Genomic DNA, 22,810 nt, shown 5'->3' with positions numbered 1-22,810 from the left:
GCGAGCGCGGGGTCCGGGGAGAGCGGACACAGCGAGCGCGGGGTCCGGGGAGAGCGGACACAGCGAGCGCGGGGTCCGGGGAGAGCGGACACAGCGAGCGCGGGGTCCGGGGAGAGCGGACACAGCGAGCGCGGGGTCCGGGGAGAGCGGACACAGCGAGCGCGGGGTCCGGGGAGAGCGGACACAGCGAGCGCGGGGTCCGGGGAGAGCGGACACAGCGAGCGCGGGGTCCGGGGAGAGCGGACACAGCGAGCGCGGGGTCCGGGGAGAGCGGACACAGCGAGCGCGGGGTCCGGGGAGAGCGGACACAGCGAGCGCGGGGTCCGGGGAGAGCGGACACAGCGAGCGCGGGGTCCGGGGAGAGCGGACACAGCGAGCGCGGGGTCCGGGGAGAGCGGACACAGCGAGCGCGGGGTCCGGGGAGAGCGGACACAGCGAGCGCGGGGTCCGGGGAGAGCGGACACAGCGAGCGCGGGGTCCGGAGAGAGCGGACACAGCGAGCGCGGGGTCCGGAGAGAGCGGACACAGCGAGCGCGGGGTCATCGAAGAAAGTTTCTGTGCGATTCGGTCGCAATTACTTTTGCTTGATCTTCGAACAGCTCTCTCTGTCGGATCGGGTCGTTCATCTCAGTGTAGGCGTTGCAAATCTCTTTCTTCATGACAAAGAGCTCAAATCTTTCCGTCAGTCCCTTCTCTGACCGATGCCTGACACACAAACAACGTCACATCAATGTCGCCAACAAGGAAAGCAAGCAAATAAAAATGAAAAGTTTCTGAAGAGATCAGGAAAGATTCCTACCACTTGGCCAGCGGGCTCATGATCTGAGGATGGTCAATAATAAAAGTTGGATTGATACATGTTACCTCCAGGAATTCACCGACCAACTGGAAAACACAAAAAAACAAAGGTATTGCTTAGGAATGACGACATTTTCACAGATTTAAGGACTCAAACCTTTCTTAACTTTACGTTTATTACATTTACTGATGTGAAACTACTTTTTTTTTTTTTTTTCAAGCTTTAAGCAACTTTATTCATCCAGGACTGGACAGTGTTACTCCCTCTAGGGACCTTTTCAAGTTAACAAAAGGGTTTACCAAGGATCCTCAACATTCAAACACACTGCTATGTATGAGCTAAACACCTTTGGACCAATACCTAGGCCGAGCCACACTCGGAGTGTCTTATGGACAGAGGGCCAGCTCTGGGGCAAGTTGCTTGCTCTGGGTCCACTGGAAGGGAGGGGCCAGGAGTGCCGGCGCGGGACCCAAGAAGAGGAGGGAGGGGCCAGGAGTGCCGGCGCAGGACCCGAGAAGAGGAGGGAGGGGCCAGGAGTGTCGGCGCGGGACCCGAGAAGAGGAGGGAGGGGCCAGGAGTGTCGGGGCGGGACCCGAGAAGAGGAAGGAGGGGCCAGGAGTGTCGGCATGGGACCCGAGAAGAGGAGGGAGGGGCCAGGAGTGCCGGCGCGGGACCCGAGAAGAGGAGGGAGGGGCCAGGAGTGCCGGCGCGGGACCCGAGAAGAGGAGGGAGGGGCCAGGAGTGCCGGCGCGGGACCCGAGAAGAGGAGGGAGGGGCCAGGAGTGCCGGCGCGGGACCCGAGAAGAGGAGGGAGGGGCCAGGAGTGCCGGCGCGGGACCCGAGAAGAGGAGGGAGGGGCCAGGAGTGCCGGCGCGGGACCCGAGAAGAGGAGGGAGGGGCCAGGAGTGCCGGCGCGGGACCCGAGAAGAGGAGGGAGGGGCCAGGAGTGCCGGCGCGGGACCCGAGAAGAGGAGGGAGGGGCCAGGAGTGCCGGCGCGGGACCCGAGAAGAGGAGGGAGGGGCCAGGAGTGCCGGCGCGGGATCCGAGAAGAGGAGGGAGGGGCCAGGAGTGCCGGCGCGGGACCCGAGAAGAGGAGGGAGGGGCCAGGAGTGCCGGCGCGGGACCCGAGAAAAGGAGGGAGGGGCCAGGAGTGCCGGCGCGGGACCTGAGAAGAGGAAGGAGGGGCCAGGAGTGTAGGCATGGGACCCGACAAGAGGAGGGAGGGGCCAGGAGTGCCGGCGTGGGACCCGACAAGAGGAGGGAGGATCGGAGCTGCTCTGTGCAAAACTCGAGCAGGTAAGTAGAACATGTTTGTTATTTTAATTGAAACAAAAAAAAAAACCCCAAAAGCTTCACAACCATTTTAACCCCTAGATGCTGAGTGCACACAAATATGCAGCCTCTTGGCGCCTTGACTTGAGAAGTCCGACGTCACATTCCTGTATCAATCCATTTCACCTCAGTTGTGTCCCGATTGCTTTGTCCGGCGCCCTGCCTCCATTTTTACCGTTCTTTCTGCCTGGAAACTGAGAAACGTCCATGGCGTCCAAAAAGCGTCCCTTTAGGTCAGACGCGGTTTTAGACCGGCTAGAGAACAGCGATAGTAAATCAGAACCACTTGCAGAATTGAGTGATAATGATTGGTGGGGGAAATTCCTCATCAGACACTGAAAACGATTCTGCGACTGAGCTCAGCGATGTGCCAACTTGGCGCTCTATTTCACATTTCAGTGTTTTTGGTTTGATTATATTATTGAATTAAATTTATTATTATATTATAATTTATGGTTTCGTGTTTCAAACGTTATCCTCCCCGGGATGTTTACTAGACTCTTGTTCGGACAGATTTCAGTGAGTTATTCCTAAGAATTACAGGCCTACAATATAAAACAACATATTTCCATGCAAAACAATGTAACGCTTTGACATTCAAAATTATTGGTTAGACCGCCGGGGAGGTTAAGGATGTTTTTTGGATTATATATATATTTGATGTACACATGCTTTTGGTTGAGTGTTCACAGCGCCACCGAGAAAGGCGGTTTTTTTTCACACGAGGTATTACGGTAGGAAGCCTACCTTGTCCAGCAGTCTTGCAGTGGTCCTCGGAGGTGAGCATTCAACATCCTTCTCTGCGCAGATGTTATCCAGCAGCTTGCGTGTCTCTGGAAGAACAAACAATAACTGATTAATACCGAAGTCCAAAAAAAAGAAAAAAAAAAAAATTGTATTGATAGAGGTTTTTTTTGGGGGAGGATACATGTGATCAGCACAGGCCAATCAGCGGATACAGTGAATGCGGTGTCCGGGGAGAGCGGATACAGCGAATGCGGGGTCCGGGGAGAGCGGATACAGCGAATGCGGGGTCCGGGGAGAGCGGATATAGCGAATGCGGGGTCCGGGGAGAGCGGATATAGCGAATGCGGGGTCCGGTAAGGGCGGATACAGTGAATGCGGGGTCCGGAGAGAGCGGACACAGTGATTGCGGGGTCCGGAGAGAGCGGACACAGTGATTGCGGGGTCCGGAGAGAGCAGATATAGTGAATGCGGGGTCCGGGGAGGGCGGATATAGTGATTGCGGGGTCCGGGGAGAGCGGATATAGTGATTGCGGGGTCCGGGGAGAGCGGATACAGCGAATGCGGGGTCCGGGGAGAGCGGATATAGTGAATGCGGGGTCCGGGGAGAGCGGATATAGTGAATGCGGGGTCCGGGGAGAGCAGATATAGTGAATGCGGGGTCCGGGGAGAGCAGATATAGTGAATGCGGGGTCCGGAATTTAGTAACACGAAGGACCAAATGTGATGGCAGCATTGTGTTTCAGCTTGCTGTATGTAACAATGAGATTGTGGACCCCAAGGGCCCTAAGAGAGGAATGATTTATATAATTATTAGTTATAAAAGATTCCTAACTTGAGCTTTCTCTTGGCAAATGAGCTAGCTAGCGTCTGAGCTTTTTGGGGTTTTTGTGTAATTGTCATATGACACGTTATTCATGCCTCCATGGTGTGTTGCGTTGTAGCGCAGCGACATGCTTTACATTCCAAAGCAGAAATATGCACATCACATCACCATTGCAGTGTGAATAAGGCACAGAGAAAATGTCATGTTTCACATGACTGTCATATGCCTTTAAGTGTTCTCTATATCTTGTCTCTGCTCCTCCCTTTCCTTTGGTTTAGTTAATGCTGTATAGATATCCTCCCCCTTCCCAGTAATGCATTGCAGCTTCTAGCCTCATGTCATGAAGCAGAGCACATTGTGATCTTTTGATCCATCAGATGTTCATTGTTGTAAGATTCTCTCAGTTTATGGAATAAGCATCACAAGAACTACAAGATATCTCATTGAGTCACTGACTGTGGTATCCAACTGAGGTTGAAGTTATCGCTATCTCATCACAACTGTAAGTTACAGAGATCACACTATCAATGCTTAGATTGGAGAGACAGAACAAAAAAAATAAAAATGGTTTTCCATGTGAATTTTTTTTTTTATGCAGAAAAAACGCAAGTCATGCATACAGTGTAAATATAACCGGAGAATTTGTTTCAGCGGCCATTACCTTCAGTATCAAACTGGTCTGTTGCAGGGAGTTTCTTTCCCAGGACTTTCTCCAGCTCATGCACCATGCTGATTCTTCTGAATGGAGGGGTGAAATCTATTTCCTGGCTCGGTCCTTCAGGTCCCTCCGGGTGATATGTGATTTTGTAACCGCCATGTATGTGCTTAACCATCCCTGCAAGACAAACAGAAGATTAACATAAAAATCATCTTCACGGCTTGTGGTTCAATATACCCTCACCGGCCTTTAATTACACTTTAGGAGCTTTTAAAAAAAGAACACTTTACATAGCTACACAGAAGATATAAAGACTATGAAGGGCTCCAAAAAGGTATGAAAAGCTTGGGGCTTAAATTTGAGTTTAACCCTTTCACGCCGTCGTCACACAAATATCGCAGAACTGGGCTTTTTTCCATGGGGGCCCCATATTTGCGTACTTGTCTTTGTGCCATACGGCGTGCTCCCAGCACAAAGACCGCGGTGTCACAGAGCACCAGGTCCCGTTCTAGCGATCAGGACCCAGGACTCCCGATTCCGGGTCACATGATCGCTGTGATAGCCTCTCTGTATGGCTATCACGGTGATCAGTCACTGTACAGCCCGGCCCCCTTGGGGGTTTTTTTCTCCCTATGAATGGAGAAGAGAGATACATTGTATCATTATATACATCCCATTATACATTGTATCATTCTATACATTCCATTATACATTGTATCATTCTATGCATCCTATTATACATTGTATCATTATATGCATCCTATTATACATTGTATCATTATATGCATCCTATTATACATTGTATCATTATATGCATCCTATTATACATTGTATCATTATATACATCCTATTATACATTGTATCATTCTATACATTCCATTATACATTGTATCATTATATGCATCCTATTATACATTGTATCATTATATGCATCCTATTATACATTGTATCATTATATGCATCCTATTATACATTGTATCATTATATACATCCCATTATACATTGTATCATTCTATACATTCCATTATACATTGTATCATTATATGCATCCTATTATACATTGTATCATTATATGCATCCTATTATACATTGTATCATTATATGCATCCTATTATACATTGTATCATTATATACATCCTATTATACATTGTATCATTATATACATCCTATTATACATTGTATCATTATATACATCCCATTATACATTGTATCATTATATACAGTCAGGTCCATAAATATTGGGACATCGACACAATTCTAACATTTGTGGCTCTATATACCAAGACAATGGATTTGAAATGAAACAAACAAGATGTGCTTTAACTGCAGACTGTCAGCTTTAATTTGAGGGTATTTACATCCAAATCAGGTGAACGAAGTAGGAATTACAACAGTTTGCATATGTGCCTCCCACTTGTTAAGGGACCAAAAGTAATGGGACAGAATAATAATCATAAATCAAAGTTTCACTTTTTAATACTTGGTTGCAAATCCTTTGCAGTCAATTACAGCCTGAAGTGTGGAACGCATAGACATCCCCAGACGCTGGGTTTCATTCCTGGTGATGCTCTGCCAGGCCTCTACTGCAACTGTCTTCAGTTCCTGCTTGTTCTTGGGGCATTTTCCCTTCAGTTTTGTCTTCAGCAAGTGAAATGCTCAATCGGATTCAGGTCAGGTGATGGACTTGGCCATTGCAGAACATTCCACTTCTTTCCCTTAAAAAACTCTTTGGTTGCTTTTGCAGTCTGCTTTGGGTCATTGTCCATCTGCACTGTGAAGCGTCCAATGAGTTGTGAAGCATTTGGCTGAATATGAGCAGATAATATTCCCGAAACACTTCACAATTCATCCGGCTGCTTTTGTCAGCAGTCACATCATCAATAAATACGAGAGGACCAGTTCCATTGGCAGCCATACATGCCCACGCCATGACACTACCACCACCATGCTTCACTGATGAGGTGGTATGCTGAGGACCATGAGCAGTTCCTTCTCCATCCTCTTCTCTTCCCATCACTATGGTACAAGTTGATCTCGGTCTCATCTGTCCATAGGATGTGGTTCCAGAACTGTGAAGGCTTTTTTACATGTCGTTTGGCAAACTCTAATCTGGCCTTCCCGTTTTTGAGGCTCACCAATGGTTTCCATCTTGTGGTGAACCCTCTGTATTCACTCTGGTGAAGTCTTCTCTTGATTGGTGACTTTGACACACATACACCTACCTCCTGGAGAGTGTTCTTGATCTGGCCAACTGTTGTGAAGGGTGTTTTCTTCACCAGGGAAAGAATTCTTCGCTCATCCACCACAGTTGTTTTCCGTGGTCTTCCAGGTCTTTTGGTGTTGCTGAGCTCACAGGTGCGTTCCTTCTTTTTAAGAATGTTCCAAACAATTGTTTTGGCCACGCCTAATGTTTTTGCTATCTCTCTGATGGGTTTGTTTTGTTTTTTTAGCCTAATGATGGCTTGCTTCACTGATAGTGACAGCTCTTTGGATCTCATATTGAGAGTTGACAGCAACAGATTCCAAATGCAAATAGCACACTTGAAATGAACTCTGGACCTTTTATCTGCTCATCGTAATTGAGATAATGAGGGAATAACACACACCTGGCCATGGAACAGCTGAGAAGCCAATTGTCCCATTACTTTTGGTCCCTTAACAAGTGGAAGGCACATATGCAAACTGTTGTAATTCCTACACTGTTCACCTGATTTGGATGTAAATACCCTCAAATTAAAGCTGACAGTCTGCAGTTAAAGCACATCTTGTTCGTTTCATTTCAAATCCATTGTGGTGGTGTATAGAGCCAAAAATGTTATAAATGTGTTGATGTCCCAATATTTATGGACCCGACTGTACATCCCATTATACATTGTATCATTATATGCATTCCATTATACATTGTATCATTATATACATCCTATTATACATTGTATCATTATATACATCCCATTATACATTGAATCATTATATACATTCTATTATACATTGTATCATTATATACATCCTATTATACATTGTATCATTATAGACATCCTATTATACATTGTATCATTATATACATTCCATTATACATTTTATCATTATATACATCCTATTGTACATTGTATCTAACTCCTGGCATAGAGGGAAAAAAATGTTAAAAAAAGATGAAATATTAAAAAAATAAAAGGAAAAATAAAGAAAAATATCTAGATCAAGGTTTGATCTAGGTCAGTGACAGGGTAAGTGTTTGGGTAAAGGTCCCCTGTCCTGCCCTGACCTGGCCACTGCTGTCTACAACAATTCGCTTTCAGACACTTTAGACTCGCTTGCTCCTCCAACAACATGAAGCATCAGGCCCCGACCGGTACAACCTTGGCAGACTGACCACACCCGAAACCTCAAACGACATAGTCGTGTGCTGGAGTGATTATGGCGTAAAACCAAATCCCACCAAGCGTTCACCCGATATAAATCTGCCTTCTTAACATACACTTCCTCCCTTCGCGCTGCCAAACAAGCCTACTTTGTTACTCTCATTAATACCTTCTCCTCCAGTCCTCGTCGGCTCTTCTCTACTTTTAACTCTCTACTTTTTACGCCTCCACCCAGTACCTCACTCATTGCCCACGAGATTGCAAACCACTTAAAAAACAAGACTGATGCAATTCCTAGGGACTTTGCCACTGCTCAGACTTCCAACCCACCTAGCATCCCTCACACTAAACCTCCCTCAACACTTTCCTCTTTTGCCCTTGCTACTACCGAAGAGGTCACTAAGGTTTTCTCAGAAGCCCGCCTCACCACCTGCCCCCTGGACCCTGTCCCCTCACAACTACTACTGTCACCCTCTTCTTCCATCCTATGCTCCCTCACTCACATCTTCAATCTTTCCCTCTCTACTGGCACATTCCCCTCCCCCTAAAGCACGCGCACATCACTCCCATACTTAAAAAACCCTCCCTGGACCCCACCAACCTGAACAACCTAAGAGCCATCTCCCTGCTGCCATTTACCTCTAAACTCCTAGAACGCTTAGTCTACAATCACCTGAGTTCCCACCTCACCAACAACAATCTTCCTGACCCCCTACAGTCTGGCTTCCGCCCTCTACACTCCACTGAAACTGCCCTACTAAGACTCACTAATGATCTAACTGCTAAAACCAATGGCCACTATTCAATACTCCTACTACTCGACCTCTCCGCGGCGGCTTTTGACACGGTTGACCATCCCCTCCTCCTCAAAAAACTCTACTCTCTTGGTCTCAGAGATTCTGCTCTCTCCTGGTTCTCCTCCTACCTATCACAACGCTCCTTCAGTGTTACCTATAATGCTGCCACCTCCCCTTCACTCCCTCTCTCTGTTGGGGTCCCTCAAGGCTCTGTCCTCGGACCACTTCTCTTCTCCATCTACACCTCCTCCCTTGGTCAACTTATAAACTCCCATGGCTTCAATTACCACCTCTATGCTGATGACACACAAATCTATCTTTCTACCCCTCACCTCACCCCTTCAGTCTCCTCTCGCATTACTAGCCTACTAAGTGACATCGGCATGGATGTAACTCCACTTCCTCAAACTCAATCTTTCCAAAACAGAGCTCTTAGTATTCACCCCAGCCCGTGCCCCCCCCCCCCCCCGACTTCTCCATCAAGATCAACAACACTATCAGTCCCTCCCCTCATGCCAGGGTACTGGGTGTAATCCTAGACTCTCATCTGTCCTTTCAGCCCCAAATCCAATCACTGTCCAAATCTTGTAGACTTCACCTCCACAACATCTCCAACCTCCGCAACACCTCCAGGATACGCCCGTTCCTAACCCCGGAAACCACTAAACTACTTATTCACTCCCTTGTTATATCTCGCCTTGACTATTGTAACTCCCTCCTCATTGGTCTACCTCATCACAGGCTATCCCCTCTTCAGTCTATCATGAATGCTGCTGCCAGACTCATCCACCTTACTAACCATTCTGTATCTGCCACCCCTCTCTGCCAATCCCTCCACTGACCTCCACTCAGTGTCCTCCACCCCTCTCTGCCAATCCCTCCACTGACCTCCATTCAGTGTCCTCCATCCCTCTCTGCCAATCCCTCCACTGACCTCCATTCCGTGTCCTCCATCCCTCTCTGCCAATCCCTCCACTGGCCTCCACCCCTCTCTGCCAATCCCTCCACTGTCTTCCAGTTGCCCAACGGATAAAATTCAAAGCACATACACTGACGTATAAAGCCGTTCATAACTCCGCAACAAATTACATCACCGACCTTGTCTCTAAATATCACCCAAACCGTCCTCTCCGCTCCTCGCAAGACCTCCTGCTCTCTAGCTCCCTTGTCTCCTCCTCCCATGCTTGTCACCAGGACTTCTCCAGGGCTTCCCCCATCCTCTGGAACTCTCTACCCCAATCTATCAGACTATCTCCTACTCTGCTCACTTTTAGGCGATCTCTGAAAACCTCTCTTCAGGGAAGCCTATCCTGCCCTCCGCTAATAATGGAATCTTCTACTCTTCCAACCAGTCCATACCCCACAGTTACTACCTTTTGTACCACTAGCCCCTCCCTCCTAGATTGTAAGCTCCAATGATCAGGCCCTCAAATCCCTCTTGCATTGAACTGTATTGTTACTGTATTGCCTCCCACTATAATGTAAAGCGCTGAGCAAACTGTCGGCGCCATAAATCCTGTATAATAATAATAATAATAATATAAATCCTGTATAATAATAATAATATAAATCCTGTATAATAATAATAATATAAATCCTGTATAATAATAATAATCATAATTTAAATCCTGTATAATAATAATATAAATCCTGTATAATAATAATAATATAAATCCTGTATAATAATAATAATAATAATAATATAAATCCTGTATAATAATAATAATAATATAAATCCTGTATAATAATAATAATAATAATATAAATCCTGTATAATAATAATAATAATAATAATAATATAAATCCTGTATAATAATAATAATAATAATAATATAAATCCTGTATAATAATAATAATATAAATCCTGTATAATACAAATAATATAAATCCTGTATAATACTAATAATATAAATCCTGTATAATAATAATAATCATAATTTAAATCCTGTATAATAATAATAATATAAATCCTGTATAATAATAATAAAGGTCAGGATTTTTTTTTTTAATTGGTATAAGTGTCAGTGTGTTTTAGGTTTTTTGTACTACGGGTACAAACAACAAGTAATCTACACATAGATGGTATCGCTGCAATCGTCAAGAGCTGGAGAATTTATTTTGGGTTGTTCTTTGGTGGTAGGTTATGGTAGAAACACACAGCTAAATTAAAAGTAATTTTTTTTTTTTTTTACTATTTTGGGCCAGAAAAAAAAAAATCAAGAGATATCCATTACCATTTACCACCAAATGAAAGCCCAATTTGTCCTGAAAAAGAAACGCGGTATAATCCACCCGGATGTACAAAGTAGTTGTGATGATACGGACGGTTATACGAACACAGGTCAAAGTTGCAAAATTGTGCTTAGGCATTAAGATTTGTTCTACCCTCAGGCACGGTGTATGCTAAATAGAAGAATGCAAAGTCTTACCTGACAGCAGTTTTTCGGTGATTTCCATGAGGTCGTGGTAATCTGCATAGGCCATATAAAACTCACAGGTTGTAAATTCTGGGTTGTGGGTCATGTCGATTCCTTCATTCCTGAACTGCCTGCCCACTTCGTATACACGGTCAATGCCTCCGACCACCAGCATCTGTAAGAAAACATCTCCATTCATCATAATCAGGCAAATCTGACCCACATTAGCACTGGTAAATAACTTCGTATAATCAGCATGACAAAAAAAACAAAAACCAAAAAGGTCTAACTAAGTCAGTGTTTCCTCTTTGGTTCCTGGATATTTCACCTTAAGAAAAAAGGATATAGTAGGTGACTGAAGAATGGAACACAAAATTCCCGGGATTGTATAGTCATTACTTGCGCATTCCCTTTGGCCTATTATGAAGAGTGTCCTTACTGACCAATAAGAACACGAAGCAGGCGGTGGTGTCAGCAATCAACAGTTGGGAATTGTTGGACGTATGTTGGAACCTGTGCAGAACCCCTAGGCCTAGTGACACATACACAATATATTGCCAAAAGTATTGGGCCGCCTTTCCACTGAACTTTAATTACCCTCCAGTCTTAGTCCGTAGGGTTCAATATTGAGTTGGCCCCGCCCTTTCCACGCAGATGAATTTTAATGGCCCCCCCAGTCTTAGTCCGTAGGGTTCAACTATAACAGCTTCAACTCTTTGTCAGGTCAGGCACTGATGTCGGGGGAGGAGGCCTGGCTCGCAGTCTCCGCTCTAATTCATCCCAAAGGTGTTCTATGGGGTTGAGGTCAGGACTCTGTGCAGGACAGTCAAGTTCCTCCACCCCAAACTGGCTCCTCCATGTCTTTATGGACCTTGCTTTGTGCACTGGTGGGCAGTCATGTTGGAACAGGAAGGGGCCATCCCCAAACTCTTCCCACAAAGTTGGGAGCATGAAATTGTCAAAAATGTCGCCTTAAGAGTTCTTCACTGGAACTAGGGGGCCAAGCCCAACCCCTGAAAAACCCCCCACCATAATCCCCCCTCCACCAAACTTTACACTTGGCACAATGCAGTCAGGCAAGTACCGTTCTCCTGGCAACCACCAAACCCAGACACATCCATTAGATTGCCAGACAGAGAAGCGTGATTGGTCACTCCAGAGAACACGTCTCCACTGCTCTAGAGTCCAGTGGCGGCGTGCTTTACACCACGGCATCCGACGCTTTGCATTGCACTTGGTGATGGAAGGCTTGGATGCAGCTGCTCGGCCATGGAAACCCATTCCATGAAGCTCTCTACGCACTGTTGCTGGGCTCATCTGAAGGCCACACCAAGTTTGGAGGTCTTTAGCTATTGACTCTGCAGACAGTTGGCGACTTCTGCGCACTGTGCGCTTCAGCATGCGCTGACCCCGCCCTGTCATGAGACGTGGCCTACCACTTGGTGGCTGAGTTGCTGTTGTTCCCAGTTGCTTCCACTTTGTTATAATCCCACTAACAGTTGAGCGTGGAATATTTAGTAGCCAGGAAATGTCACGGATGGACATATTGCCCAGGTGGCCACCTATCACAGGACCACGCTTGGAGTCACTGAGCTCCTGAGAGCGACCCATTCTTTCACCAATGTTTGTAGAAGCAGCCTGCATGCCTAGGGGCTTGATTGTATACACCTGTGTCCATGGAGGGGATTGGAACGCCTGAATCACATGATTGGGAGGGGATTGGAACACCTGAATCACATGATTTGGAGGGGATTGGAACACCTGAATCACATGATTTGGAGGGGATTGGAACACCTGAATCACATGATTGGGAGGGATTGGAACACCTGAATCACATGATTTAGAGGGGATTGGAACACCTGAATCACATGATTGGGAGGGATTGGAACACCTGAATCACATGATTGGGAGGGGATTGGAACACCTGAATCACATGATTGGGAGGGGATTGGAACACCTGAATCACGATTGGGAGGGGATTGGAACACCTGAATCACGATTGGGAGGGGATTGGAACACCTGAAACACATGATTTGGAGGGGATTGGAACACCTGAAACACATGATTTGGAGGGGATTGGAACACCTGAATCACATGATTTGGAGGGGATTGGAACACCTGATTCACATGATATGGAAGGGATTGTAACACCTGAATCACATGATATGGAGGGGATTGGAACACCTGAATCACATGATATGGAGGGGATTGGAACACCTGAATCACATGATATGGAGGGGATTGGAACACCTGAATCACATGATATGGAGGGGATTGGAACACCTGAATCACATGATATGGAGGGGATTGGAACACCTGATTCACATGATTTGGAGGGGATTGGAACACCTGATTCACCTGATTTGGAGGGGATTGGAACACCTGATTCACATGATATGGAAGGGATTGGAACACCTGAATCACATGATTTGGAGGGGGGGGGGGGCAATACTTTTGGCAATATAGTGTATATTTCAATAAAGTCATTTACACAATGCTGACCGTATACAGTATCTGTAATGAAAAAACATTGTGACCCATCCTGTGTCTCCGCACACCATCAGATCTGGGCACGTTATGTTTACCTTGTGATAGAGCTCAGGAGCGATCCTCATATACAGGTCCATGCCCAGCTCATTGTGATGCGTGATAAAAGGTTTGGCAACGGCACCTCCTGGAATAACGTTCATCATCGGAGTCTCAATCTGTTGACGAAGACACCGTATCCTTAGACCAATACATGTAGCATGCCGATACACAATCTATAACATCAGCCCATTCCTTGAAGAGAAAGAATCATTAAATACATCAAGAGTAGTCATTTCATAAAGATAGGATGTGACGGGAGTCACATTGGGTGGGGGGGCCCATGGAACCCAGCTCACTTTGGAGAGGTGAGGAGACCCCTGTCTCAGCTCCCCATATCCCTCTTATGTGTAAGTCACCCTGTGCCTGTTAGGGGTACAGGGTGATCTGTCCTAATATTGGGGTGGGGGGTTGTAGATTGTTTAATGCCATGTGGCTGCATCCCATTGTTCTATTGTGTGTCTTACTTAGGAGCAAACTATTATGGGATGTATGGGTCTATGTGTATTAGCTCAGTGGGGGGGGGGGGGGGGGGGGGTGTCTCTAGCAGCCTTTCCTCCTGATGGGACTGTCTGTTGGTGTGTCTCTTGTTACTAAAGGTAGATTGCTCCCGGCACTGTATCTCTTCACAGGGCAGATCGGCTCCTGCTGCTGTCAAACTCATGACGAGGGAGCGGGGCCGTGCCCCCCTCGGTCTATGGACGCAGATGGTGGTGCTTGGAAGCCAGCCCGCATGAGTGCCCCCATAGGAAGCAGCTTCCGATGGGGGCAATGGATGAAGAGGAGGAGCCAGGAGCGATAGATGCACACAGCTCAGGATCACGTCTGCATGTCTTCCACCATAAGAAGTGGTTTCCTATGGTAGCACTTGGAAAAGGGGAGGAGCAAAGAACACCGGTAGGGGACCCGAGAAGAGGAGGATTGGTGCTGCTCTGTGCAAAACCATTACACAGAGCAGGTAAGTATAATATGTTTGTAATTTTACTATAAAAGAAAGAAAAAAACCCAAAGCTTTACAATCACTTTAAAATCGTTACCTCAAGGAATCCCAAGTCATCCAGAAACTTGCGAAGGTAGGTGATGATTTTCGCTCTGGTGATGAACTTTTGCCGCACATAATCATTGAGAATGAGATCCAGGTAACGCTGCCGGAATCTGGTCTCCTGCAAGTCAGAGAAAGCAAATTGTGACAATCATGGATGGTGAAAGCCTTGAACCTTAACATTCCACACGATGCATGAGAACATTCCGGCCTCTGCCCAAAATGCCGGGCAACAGAGAAGAATGAGGCAGGGAATCGCTCTCACCAGATATCAGGTAAAGAAACTGACCAAACACAGAGGACAGCCTGACGGCCAGGTAGGGTGTGCCTGTGCCCGTGCGTGTGCTGTACCTTGTCTTTAAGACCGAAGTGCAGGTGTGGCAGCATGTGCAGACAGGGGGACAGCAGCGTCATCTCCTTGGGGATAATACTTAGTTCTCCCTTCTTGGTTTTCCCAGGATTCCCCCGAACTCCAATAATGTCTCCCCTCCGGAGCTTGTTATTGATTGCTGCAAAAGCTTCTTCAGACTTGTAAACTCTGTTGGGTTGGGGAGGATACGGTCATTACATGGCATGAGAAGGCTTCACCTCAGTGCATGATATAGTGTGCAGCACACGCATGTAATCCAAGCACTAGAAATAGAATATAAAAAAAAAAAAAACTTGCATAATAACTCTGCCAATCCCTCCACTGACCTCCACTCAGTGTCCTCCACCCCCCTCTGCCAATCCCTCCACTGACCTCCACTCAGTGTCCTCCACCCCCTCTGCCAATCCCTCTACTGACCTCCACTCAGTGTCCTCCACCCCCCTCTGCCAATCCCTCCACTGACCTCCACTCAGTGTTCTCCACCCCCCTCTGCCAATCCCTCCACTGACCTCCACTCAGTGTCCTCCACCCCCCTCTGCCAATCCCTCCACTGACCTCCACTCAGTGTCCTCCACCCCTCTCTGCCAATCCCTCCACTGACCTCCACTCAGTGTCCTCCACCCCCCTCTGCCAATTCCTCCACTGGCCTCCATTCAGTGTCCTCCACCCCCCTCTGCCAATCCCTCCACTGGCCTCCATTCAGTGTCCTCCACCTCCCTCTGCCAATCCTTCCACTGACCTCCACTCAGTGTCCTCCACCCCCCTCTGCCAATCCCTCCACTGGCCTCCATTCAGTGTCCTCCACCCCCCTCTGCCAATCCCTCCACTGACCTCCACTCAGTGTCCTCCACCCCTCTCTGCCAATCCCTCCACTGGCCTTCATTCAGTGTCCTCCACCCCTATCTGCCAATCCCTCCACTGGCCTCCATTCAGTGTCCTCCACCCCCCTCTGCCAATCCCTCCACTGGCCTCCATTCAGTGTCCTCCACCCCCCTCTGCCAATCCCTCTACTGACCTCCACTCAGTGTCCTCCACCCCCCTCTGCCAATCCCTCCACTGACCTCCACTCAGTGTCCTCCACCCCTCTCTGCCAATCCCTCCACTGACCTCCACTCAGTGTCCTCCACCCCCCTCTGCCAATTCCTCCACTGGCCTCCATTCAGTGTCCTCCACCCCCCTCTGCCAATCCCTCCACTGGCCTCCATTCAGTGTCCTCCACCCCCCTCTGCCAATCCTTCCACTGACCTCCACTCAGTGTCCTCCACCCCTCTCTGCCAATCCCTCCACTGGCTTCCACTCGCCCAACGAATAAATTTCAAAATACTAAGAACAACTAACAAAGCCATCCACAACTCTGCTCCCAGTTACATCGCCAACCTGGTCTCAAAATATCAACCAAACCGCTCTCTTCGATCCTCCCAAGACCTTCTGCTCTCTAGTTCCCGCGTCACCTCCTCCCATGCTCACATCCAGGACTTCTCCCGAGCTTCTCCCATCCTATGGAACTCCCTACCCCAATCTGTCCGGCTGTCTCCTAATCTATCCACCTTTATATGATCCCTGAAAACCTCTCTTTAAAGAAGTCTATCCTGTTTCTACCTAGTAAACTGCCATTTATTTCCTCCATCAGCTCCTCCCCCACACAGCTATTACCTTTTGTATCACTCAGCCCTTCCTCCTAGATTGCAAGCTCCCAGGAGCCGGGCCCTCCGTTTCCTCTTGTACCAAATTGTATTGTAACCGTCATGTCTGCCTTCATTTTGTACAGCGCTGCGCAAACTGTTGGCGCCATATGAATCCTGTAATATAATAATGCTAAAAAGTGTGGGCTTTTTTTCCCCCCATTTATAGCTACCTAGGTGGATGCAGCATCACTCCGAAGCTTCCTCTGTTCCCCGCCGGCTCTAAGTGCGAGTTCACACCACAACACTAGTATCAGTGCAGATCTCTTTTCTGTGCAGGAATCTGCAACGTGTACAAAACTCATTGCATTGCACATGAAAACTGATGTAAACGGATTCCTCTGCAGGTGAAATCTGCATGTCAGTTTCCATCAGTTTTTCTGCACGTGTGGTGTGACCGGGGCCTTCGACTTTTCTCCTAAATGGTAAGGATTTTCATAATTTTATTAACTGTTTAGCATTTTGTGCAATGGGGGGGGGGGGGGGGATTAATGGGGGATTTTTTTGCCTATCCAAGTTCTTCTATAACCACTTCAATACCAAGCACTTACACCCCCTTCCTGCCTACCGGGCACTTCTACCCCCTTCCTGCCTACCGGGCACTTCTAACCCCTTCCTGCCTACAGGGCACTTCTACCCCCTCCCTGCCTACAGGGCACTTCTACCCCCTCCCTGCCTACAGGGCACTTCTACCCCCTCCCTGCCTACAGGGCACTTCTACCCCCTCCCTGCCTACCGGGCACTTCTACCCCCTTCCTGCCTACCGGGCACTTCTACCCCCTTCCTGCCTACCGGGCACTTCTACCCCCTTCCTGCCTACCGGGCACTTCTACCCCCTTCCTGCCTACCGGGCACTTCTACCCCCTTCCTGCCTACCGGGCACTTCTACCCCCTTCCTGCCTACCGGGCACTTCTACCCCCTTCCTGCCTACAGGGCACTTCTACCCCCTTCCTGCCTACAGGGCACTTCTACCCCCTTCCTGCCTACCGGGCACTTCTACCCCCTTCCTGCCTACAGGGCTCTTCTACCCCCTTCCTGCCTACAGGGCACTTCTACCCCCTTCCTGCCTACAGGGCACTTCTACCCCCTTCCTGCCTACAGGGCACTTCTACCCCCTTCCTGCCTACAGGGCACTTCTACCCCCTTCCTGCCTACAGGACACTTTCCCCCCCTTCCTGCCCAGGCCAATTTTCTGCTTTCAGCGCTATCACACTTTGAATGACAATTGTACAGTCATGCAACACTGTACCCATAGGAAATTTTTATAATTTTTTTTCACACAAATAGAGCTGTTGGTGGTATTAAATCACCACTGAGTTTTCTATTTTTTTGTTAAAACAAAAAAAACCTGAAACTTTTGAAAAAAAAACCCAAAAAAACGCACTTTTCTTCGTTTTGGTTATAAAATTCTGCAAATAAATAACATTTCTTCATAAATGTAGGTCAAAATGTATTCTGCTACCTTTCTTTGGTGAAAATAATAATTGAATTTGCATTTTTTTTTTACGTTTCTATTTTTTTTATTACATTTTTCCTTTTTTTTAAACTAATTTATTTTTCAGCACACCAAAGCTGTGACCAAAGCGATACAATGTTACCATAGTAACATTGAACTACTCTGGGCAAGTGATCAGGATTTTTTTTTTCCAACACATTATGATTGTTAATACCGATGTATTTCATTGATATTTGCAATCATTGTTACTGAATGAAACGGATTCATTCGGTCTTTTGTTGTGATTAGCTGCGATTGGGCAAAGCTGATCATATGATACAGATGGGCTGTGATTGGCCCCGTCTGTATCATGTGACTGCCTTGACCAGTCACAGCTTACAACATAATTGTATACAATGGATGGCAGGACAGGAAGCCGTCCATTGTATACAATCGACATGTGATCTGCTGTGATTGGCCCCGTCTGTATCATGTGACTGCCTTGACCAGTCACAGCTTACAACATAATTGTATACAATGGATGCTAAAATAAGTGCATGATATTATAGTGAAAATAAAGTGATGACACGCCGCCATTGGCGAAGGTCGGCACGGCGGCCATCTTGGAGAGGGTCCACTTGCGTTTTTTGCCCTTGGCTGAGAATCCCTTGCAGAGGCTTCATTGCGGTTGCCTGTACCCAGATGAGATGTGGCCGATGACAGATTGCGCCGCTGCGCAGCCCCGCGAGCGGCTCGTTTTGACAGGATGTCATATAGCGCCCGGTCACAACGGTGAGTGTCCCGCCCGGCAGTCAATCTGCTATAGGCCGGGCGGGAAGGTGTTTAGGTTTACTGCTCTGTTTGCTGGTGACCCATTTCAGTTTGTGAATTCTAGTCGCAGGCATGATGAACGGACTTTATAACAAGTAAAACACTTACTTAGAATTTGCCATGACCTGCAGCTTCACACCTTCACCTCGTAGATCATAGAAGAGCAGCTTGGCCCCAGAGATACGCTTGGCGTGGATCCTGCCTAAGAACGAGAAGGAAGATACGGCTGTCACCATGAACACGGCACAGTTCACCTGCCAAAGTGGATATTGGCTTTAAGGTTTACTGAAGAGTCGAGTTCAAAGCTCCTGCACCAGGTCACGTCTATTCATTTGCCCATAAAACCCGGCCCAGAGGTCCACTCATAGAACCTATAGCAGTGTTCGTAGGGCGCTCTGCATGACCTCCAGGAGAAAAGTGTCTGGGGCATCAAGTGAAGGAAGACTAGATGACATAGGAGCAGCTCTTCAAGAGTGGAAGCAGAGTCTAGTAACTATAATCATCAAGGAGGGCGCCTCTAAGTGCAGTACGCAGCGGTCTATTGGATTATTATTATACAGTATTTATAAAGCGCCAATAGTTCGCTCAGCGCTGTACATTACAAAGGGGGACAGAACATGTGACAGAACAATACCAATACAATACAAAACATGGGGGGATTGAGGGTCCTGCTCCTTGGAGCTTACAATCTAGGAGGGAAGGGATGGTGGCACAGGAGGAGATAGCTGTGGGGATGGAGTGGTAGGAAGAGTGGAGGAGGTCGGCAAGTTAGCAGGGGGTGGGGTAGGCTTCCCTGAAGAGGTGGGTTTTCAGGGTGCGCCTAAAGGAGAGGAGAGTAGGTGATAATCTGATGGGTTGGGGCAGGGAGTTCCAGAGGATGGGTGACACCCTGGAGAAGTCCTGGAGGCGGGCATGGGAGGAGGAGACCAGGGAACTAGAGAGAAGGAGGTCTTGTGAGGAGCGGAGTGTGCGTGTTGGGTGGTACTTGGATATTAGGTCAGTGATGTAGTTCGGGGCAGTATGGTGGACGGCTTTGTACGTCAGTGTTAGGATTTTGAATTTGATCCGTTGCGCAATCGAAGCCAGTGGAGGGATTGGCAGAGGGGGGTGGAGGACACTGAGTGGAGGCCAGTGGAGGGATTGGCAGAGGGGGGTGGTGGAGACTGAATGGAGGCCAGTGGAGGGATTGGCAGAGAGGGGAGGAGGACACTGAGTGGAAGCCAGTGGAGGGATTGGCAGAGGGGGGTGGAGGACACTGAGTGGAGGCCAGTGGAGGGATTGGCAGAGGGGGGTGGAGGACACTGAATGGAGGCCAGTGGAGGGATTGGCAGAGGGGGGTGGAGGACACTGAGTGGAGGGATTGGCAGAGGGGGGTGGAGGACACGGAGTGGAGGCCAGTGGAGGGATTGGCAGGGGGGGTGGAGGACACTGAGTGGAGGCCAGTGGAGGGATTGGCAGAGGGGGGTGGCGGAGATGGAGCGGTTGGAAAGGTGAATGAGTCTGGCAGCCGTATTCAGGATGGACTGAAGCGGGGATAGCCAGCGGCGAGGCAGGCCAGTGAGGAGGGAGTTGCAGTAGTCGAGTCGTGATATGATGAGGGAGTGGATGAGCTGTTTAGTGGTTTCTGGGGTTAGGAACGTGCGGATTTTGGCGATGTTGTGGAGGCGGAGTCTGCACGAGTTTGGTAAAGATTGGACTTGGGGCTGGAAGGATAGGTTGGAGTCCAGAATGACACCAAGTACTCTGGCCTGCGGGGCGGGTTTGATGGTGGCGTTGTTGGATGTGATGGAGAAGTCAATGGGGGGTGGGGCCCGGGCTGGGGGGAAGACAAGAAACTCGGTCTTGGAGAGGTTCAGTTTAAGGAAGTGGATTATAAAAGGTTAAAAGCACTTACGAGATAGCATTCAGATAAAAGCTCATCAGGTATAATGCCAGGGAAGTACACTAAGCCGACCAGCAGTAGTAAGTGTGGTGGAACGTACGGGCAAGATAGTCGCTGTACCTCCGGGAGAGGCGTGGATCGCACACGCTAGATGTGACGGTAACGCATTTCGGAGCATGCACAGACACTCCTGAAGGAATGTCTGCGCATGCTACAAAACGCGTTACCGCCCCTTTGACGTCACGTCCTTCATTGTACATGATGAGCTTTTATCTGACTGTTATCTCATAAGTGCTTTTAACCTTTTATAATCCAATAAACTGCTGCGTTCTGCACTTAGAGGCGCCCTCCTTGCGGTTTGCTCATAAGGCTCCATGCACACGGGGCGTTTTAATAACGCTGGTAATGTTAGTGGTGTAAATAGGGCTCCAACGTGTGTCTCTCTCATGCGATTTCTAAAAAATTTTTTTAAATCGCATATATTTTTTTATATGGTGAGAAAGACACATTGGAGTCCTATTGGAGACTTGGGAAGACTTCTATGCATAGATTGAAGGGCTTGGTCAACTTCATCCTCTGGTGAGAGCGTAAGGAGAACACAGCAACTTGTATATGGAATGTTTCCCGGGACTGAAAGTTTACAATTTGTGGACACTAGTTTTGTGCTGGATATATAGATTATATAGTTTGTATCTACTCTGGGGGGTAGTTTTATATCTAGCAACTTAAAAGAACACAGAATACCTCAGGCGTTGGTTTACTGTTAGATACAAAACCATTTAATGTTTACAATTGTCATATGATCCGCTGTGATTGGTCACAGCGATCACATGGTACCAGCAGTGGGCCAGAACAGTGATCATATAAAGAAGTAGCTTTGATTCATGCCATTCATTGTGTGCAATTGTTTTGCTAGCTATGATTGGTCACAGTGAACACATGGTACAGGGAGGGCCAATCACAGCCCATCTGTACCATGTAATTGGCTCTGGCCAATCACAACAAAACACTGAGTTGATTGCATTCAGTAAAAAAAGCTTATAGTGATGAAATTCACTGCTATGAACAATCATAATGTGTAGAAAGAAAAAATCCTGATCACTTCCCCAGAGATATTTGGGTAGTTTTTAATAGAGATCACCTCAGGCCCTCACAAAGTTTTTAAAAATGAATATATAGGTTTTGGAAACAAATACACGGATTAAAAAAAACATTATATAAATACATATATATATAAAAAATATATATACATAATATATATATATACACATAATATAAATATATATATATACATACACACCCCAATTTTTTTGTAAAATATGAAAGCGGATGTTATAGCGAGTAAATAGATACCAAACATGTCACGCTTTAAAACTGCACACGCTCGTGGAATGGCGTGAAACTGCGGTACTTAATCTCCATGGGTGATGCTTTAAAAATGTCTACAGGTTAGCAGTGTGATGTTACGGGGGGGGGGGGGGTCTAGTGCTCTTGCTCCGACGTTCGTGGCGATACCTCACGTGTGCGGTTTGAACTTTGAACGCCATTTACACATGAGGGCGTGGCCTACCAATGCGTTCACCACTACGTGCGAGCATGGGGAGATGGGGGCACTTTAGACTTTTTTTTATTATTTATTTGTTTTGGGAGGGGGGGGGATGGGCGGGGGTTTGCACAGTTCCTTTTAAAAAAAATTTTAATCACGTTTATTCTTATCACAAGAAATGCATGCATCCCTTGTGATAGAAATAATTAGTGACAGGTCCTCTTTATGTAGACATCGGCGGACAATAAGACCCCACATCTCTCCTCTGCAATGTAAAGCCTTGGATCAAAAAAAAGCATTGATCTAGTGCTTTAAAAAAAAAAAAAAAATGGCCGGAACGGGAAGTGACATCGCTCTGATCCTCCAAGGGCATAGAGATGAATGGAGGCCTTTTTACTTTCACTCATCTCTATGCCCATCGATGGTTTCTCAGGTAAGACTGAATTACTGAGCTGTGATGAGGGGGCGGGGTTTTTTTAGCACCTGTATTGGCGCTTTTTTT

At 47.4% G+C, this 22,810-nt stretch overlaps 1 protein-coding gene across 1 annotated transcript in view; it reads right to left on the bottom strand.

The window, feature by feature from the left end:
* Positions 1-524: 524 nt before the first annotated feature.
* LOC149427417 (lysine--tRNA ligase-like) overlaps positions 525-22,810 on the bottom strand; it is a 32,348-nt gene continuing 10,062 nt past the window's right edge. The window contains exons 4-12 of the mRNA XM_089668062.1: positions 18,989-19,082; positions 14,913-15,099; positions 14,557-14,682; positions 13,519-13,638; positions 10,946-11,108; positions 4,364-4,537; positions 2,880-2,965; positions 800-885; positions 525-705 (exon numbers count right to left, since the gene is read on the bottom strand). Coding sequence (XP_089524188.1) covers positions 540-705; positions 800-885; positions 2,880-2,965; positions 4,364-4,537; positions 10,946-11,108; positions 13,519-13,638; positions 14,557-14,682; positions 14,913-15,099; positions 18,989-19,082 — 1,202 coding nt within the window. The 3' untranslated portion in view covers positions 525-539. The remainder of the gene's footprint in view (positions 706-799; positions 886-2,879; positions 2,966-4,363; positions 4,538-10,945; positions 11,109-13,518; positions 13,639-14,556; positions 14,683-14,912; positions 15,100-18,988; positions 19,083-22,810) is intronic.

This window comes from Staurois parvus, unplaced genomic scaffold (genome assembly GCF_062004578.1).
Source record: "Staurois parvus isolate SC_StPar_1 unplaced genomic scaffold, SC_StPar_1.0 ptg003785l, whole genome shotgun sequence".
Classification (NCBI taxonomy): Eukaryota; Metazoa; Chordata; class Amphibia; order Anura; family Ranidae; genus Staurois; species Staurois parvus.
This window is presented reverse-complemented; position numbering and strand designations above follow the sequence as displayed.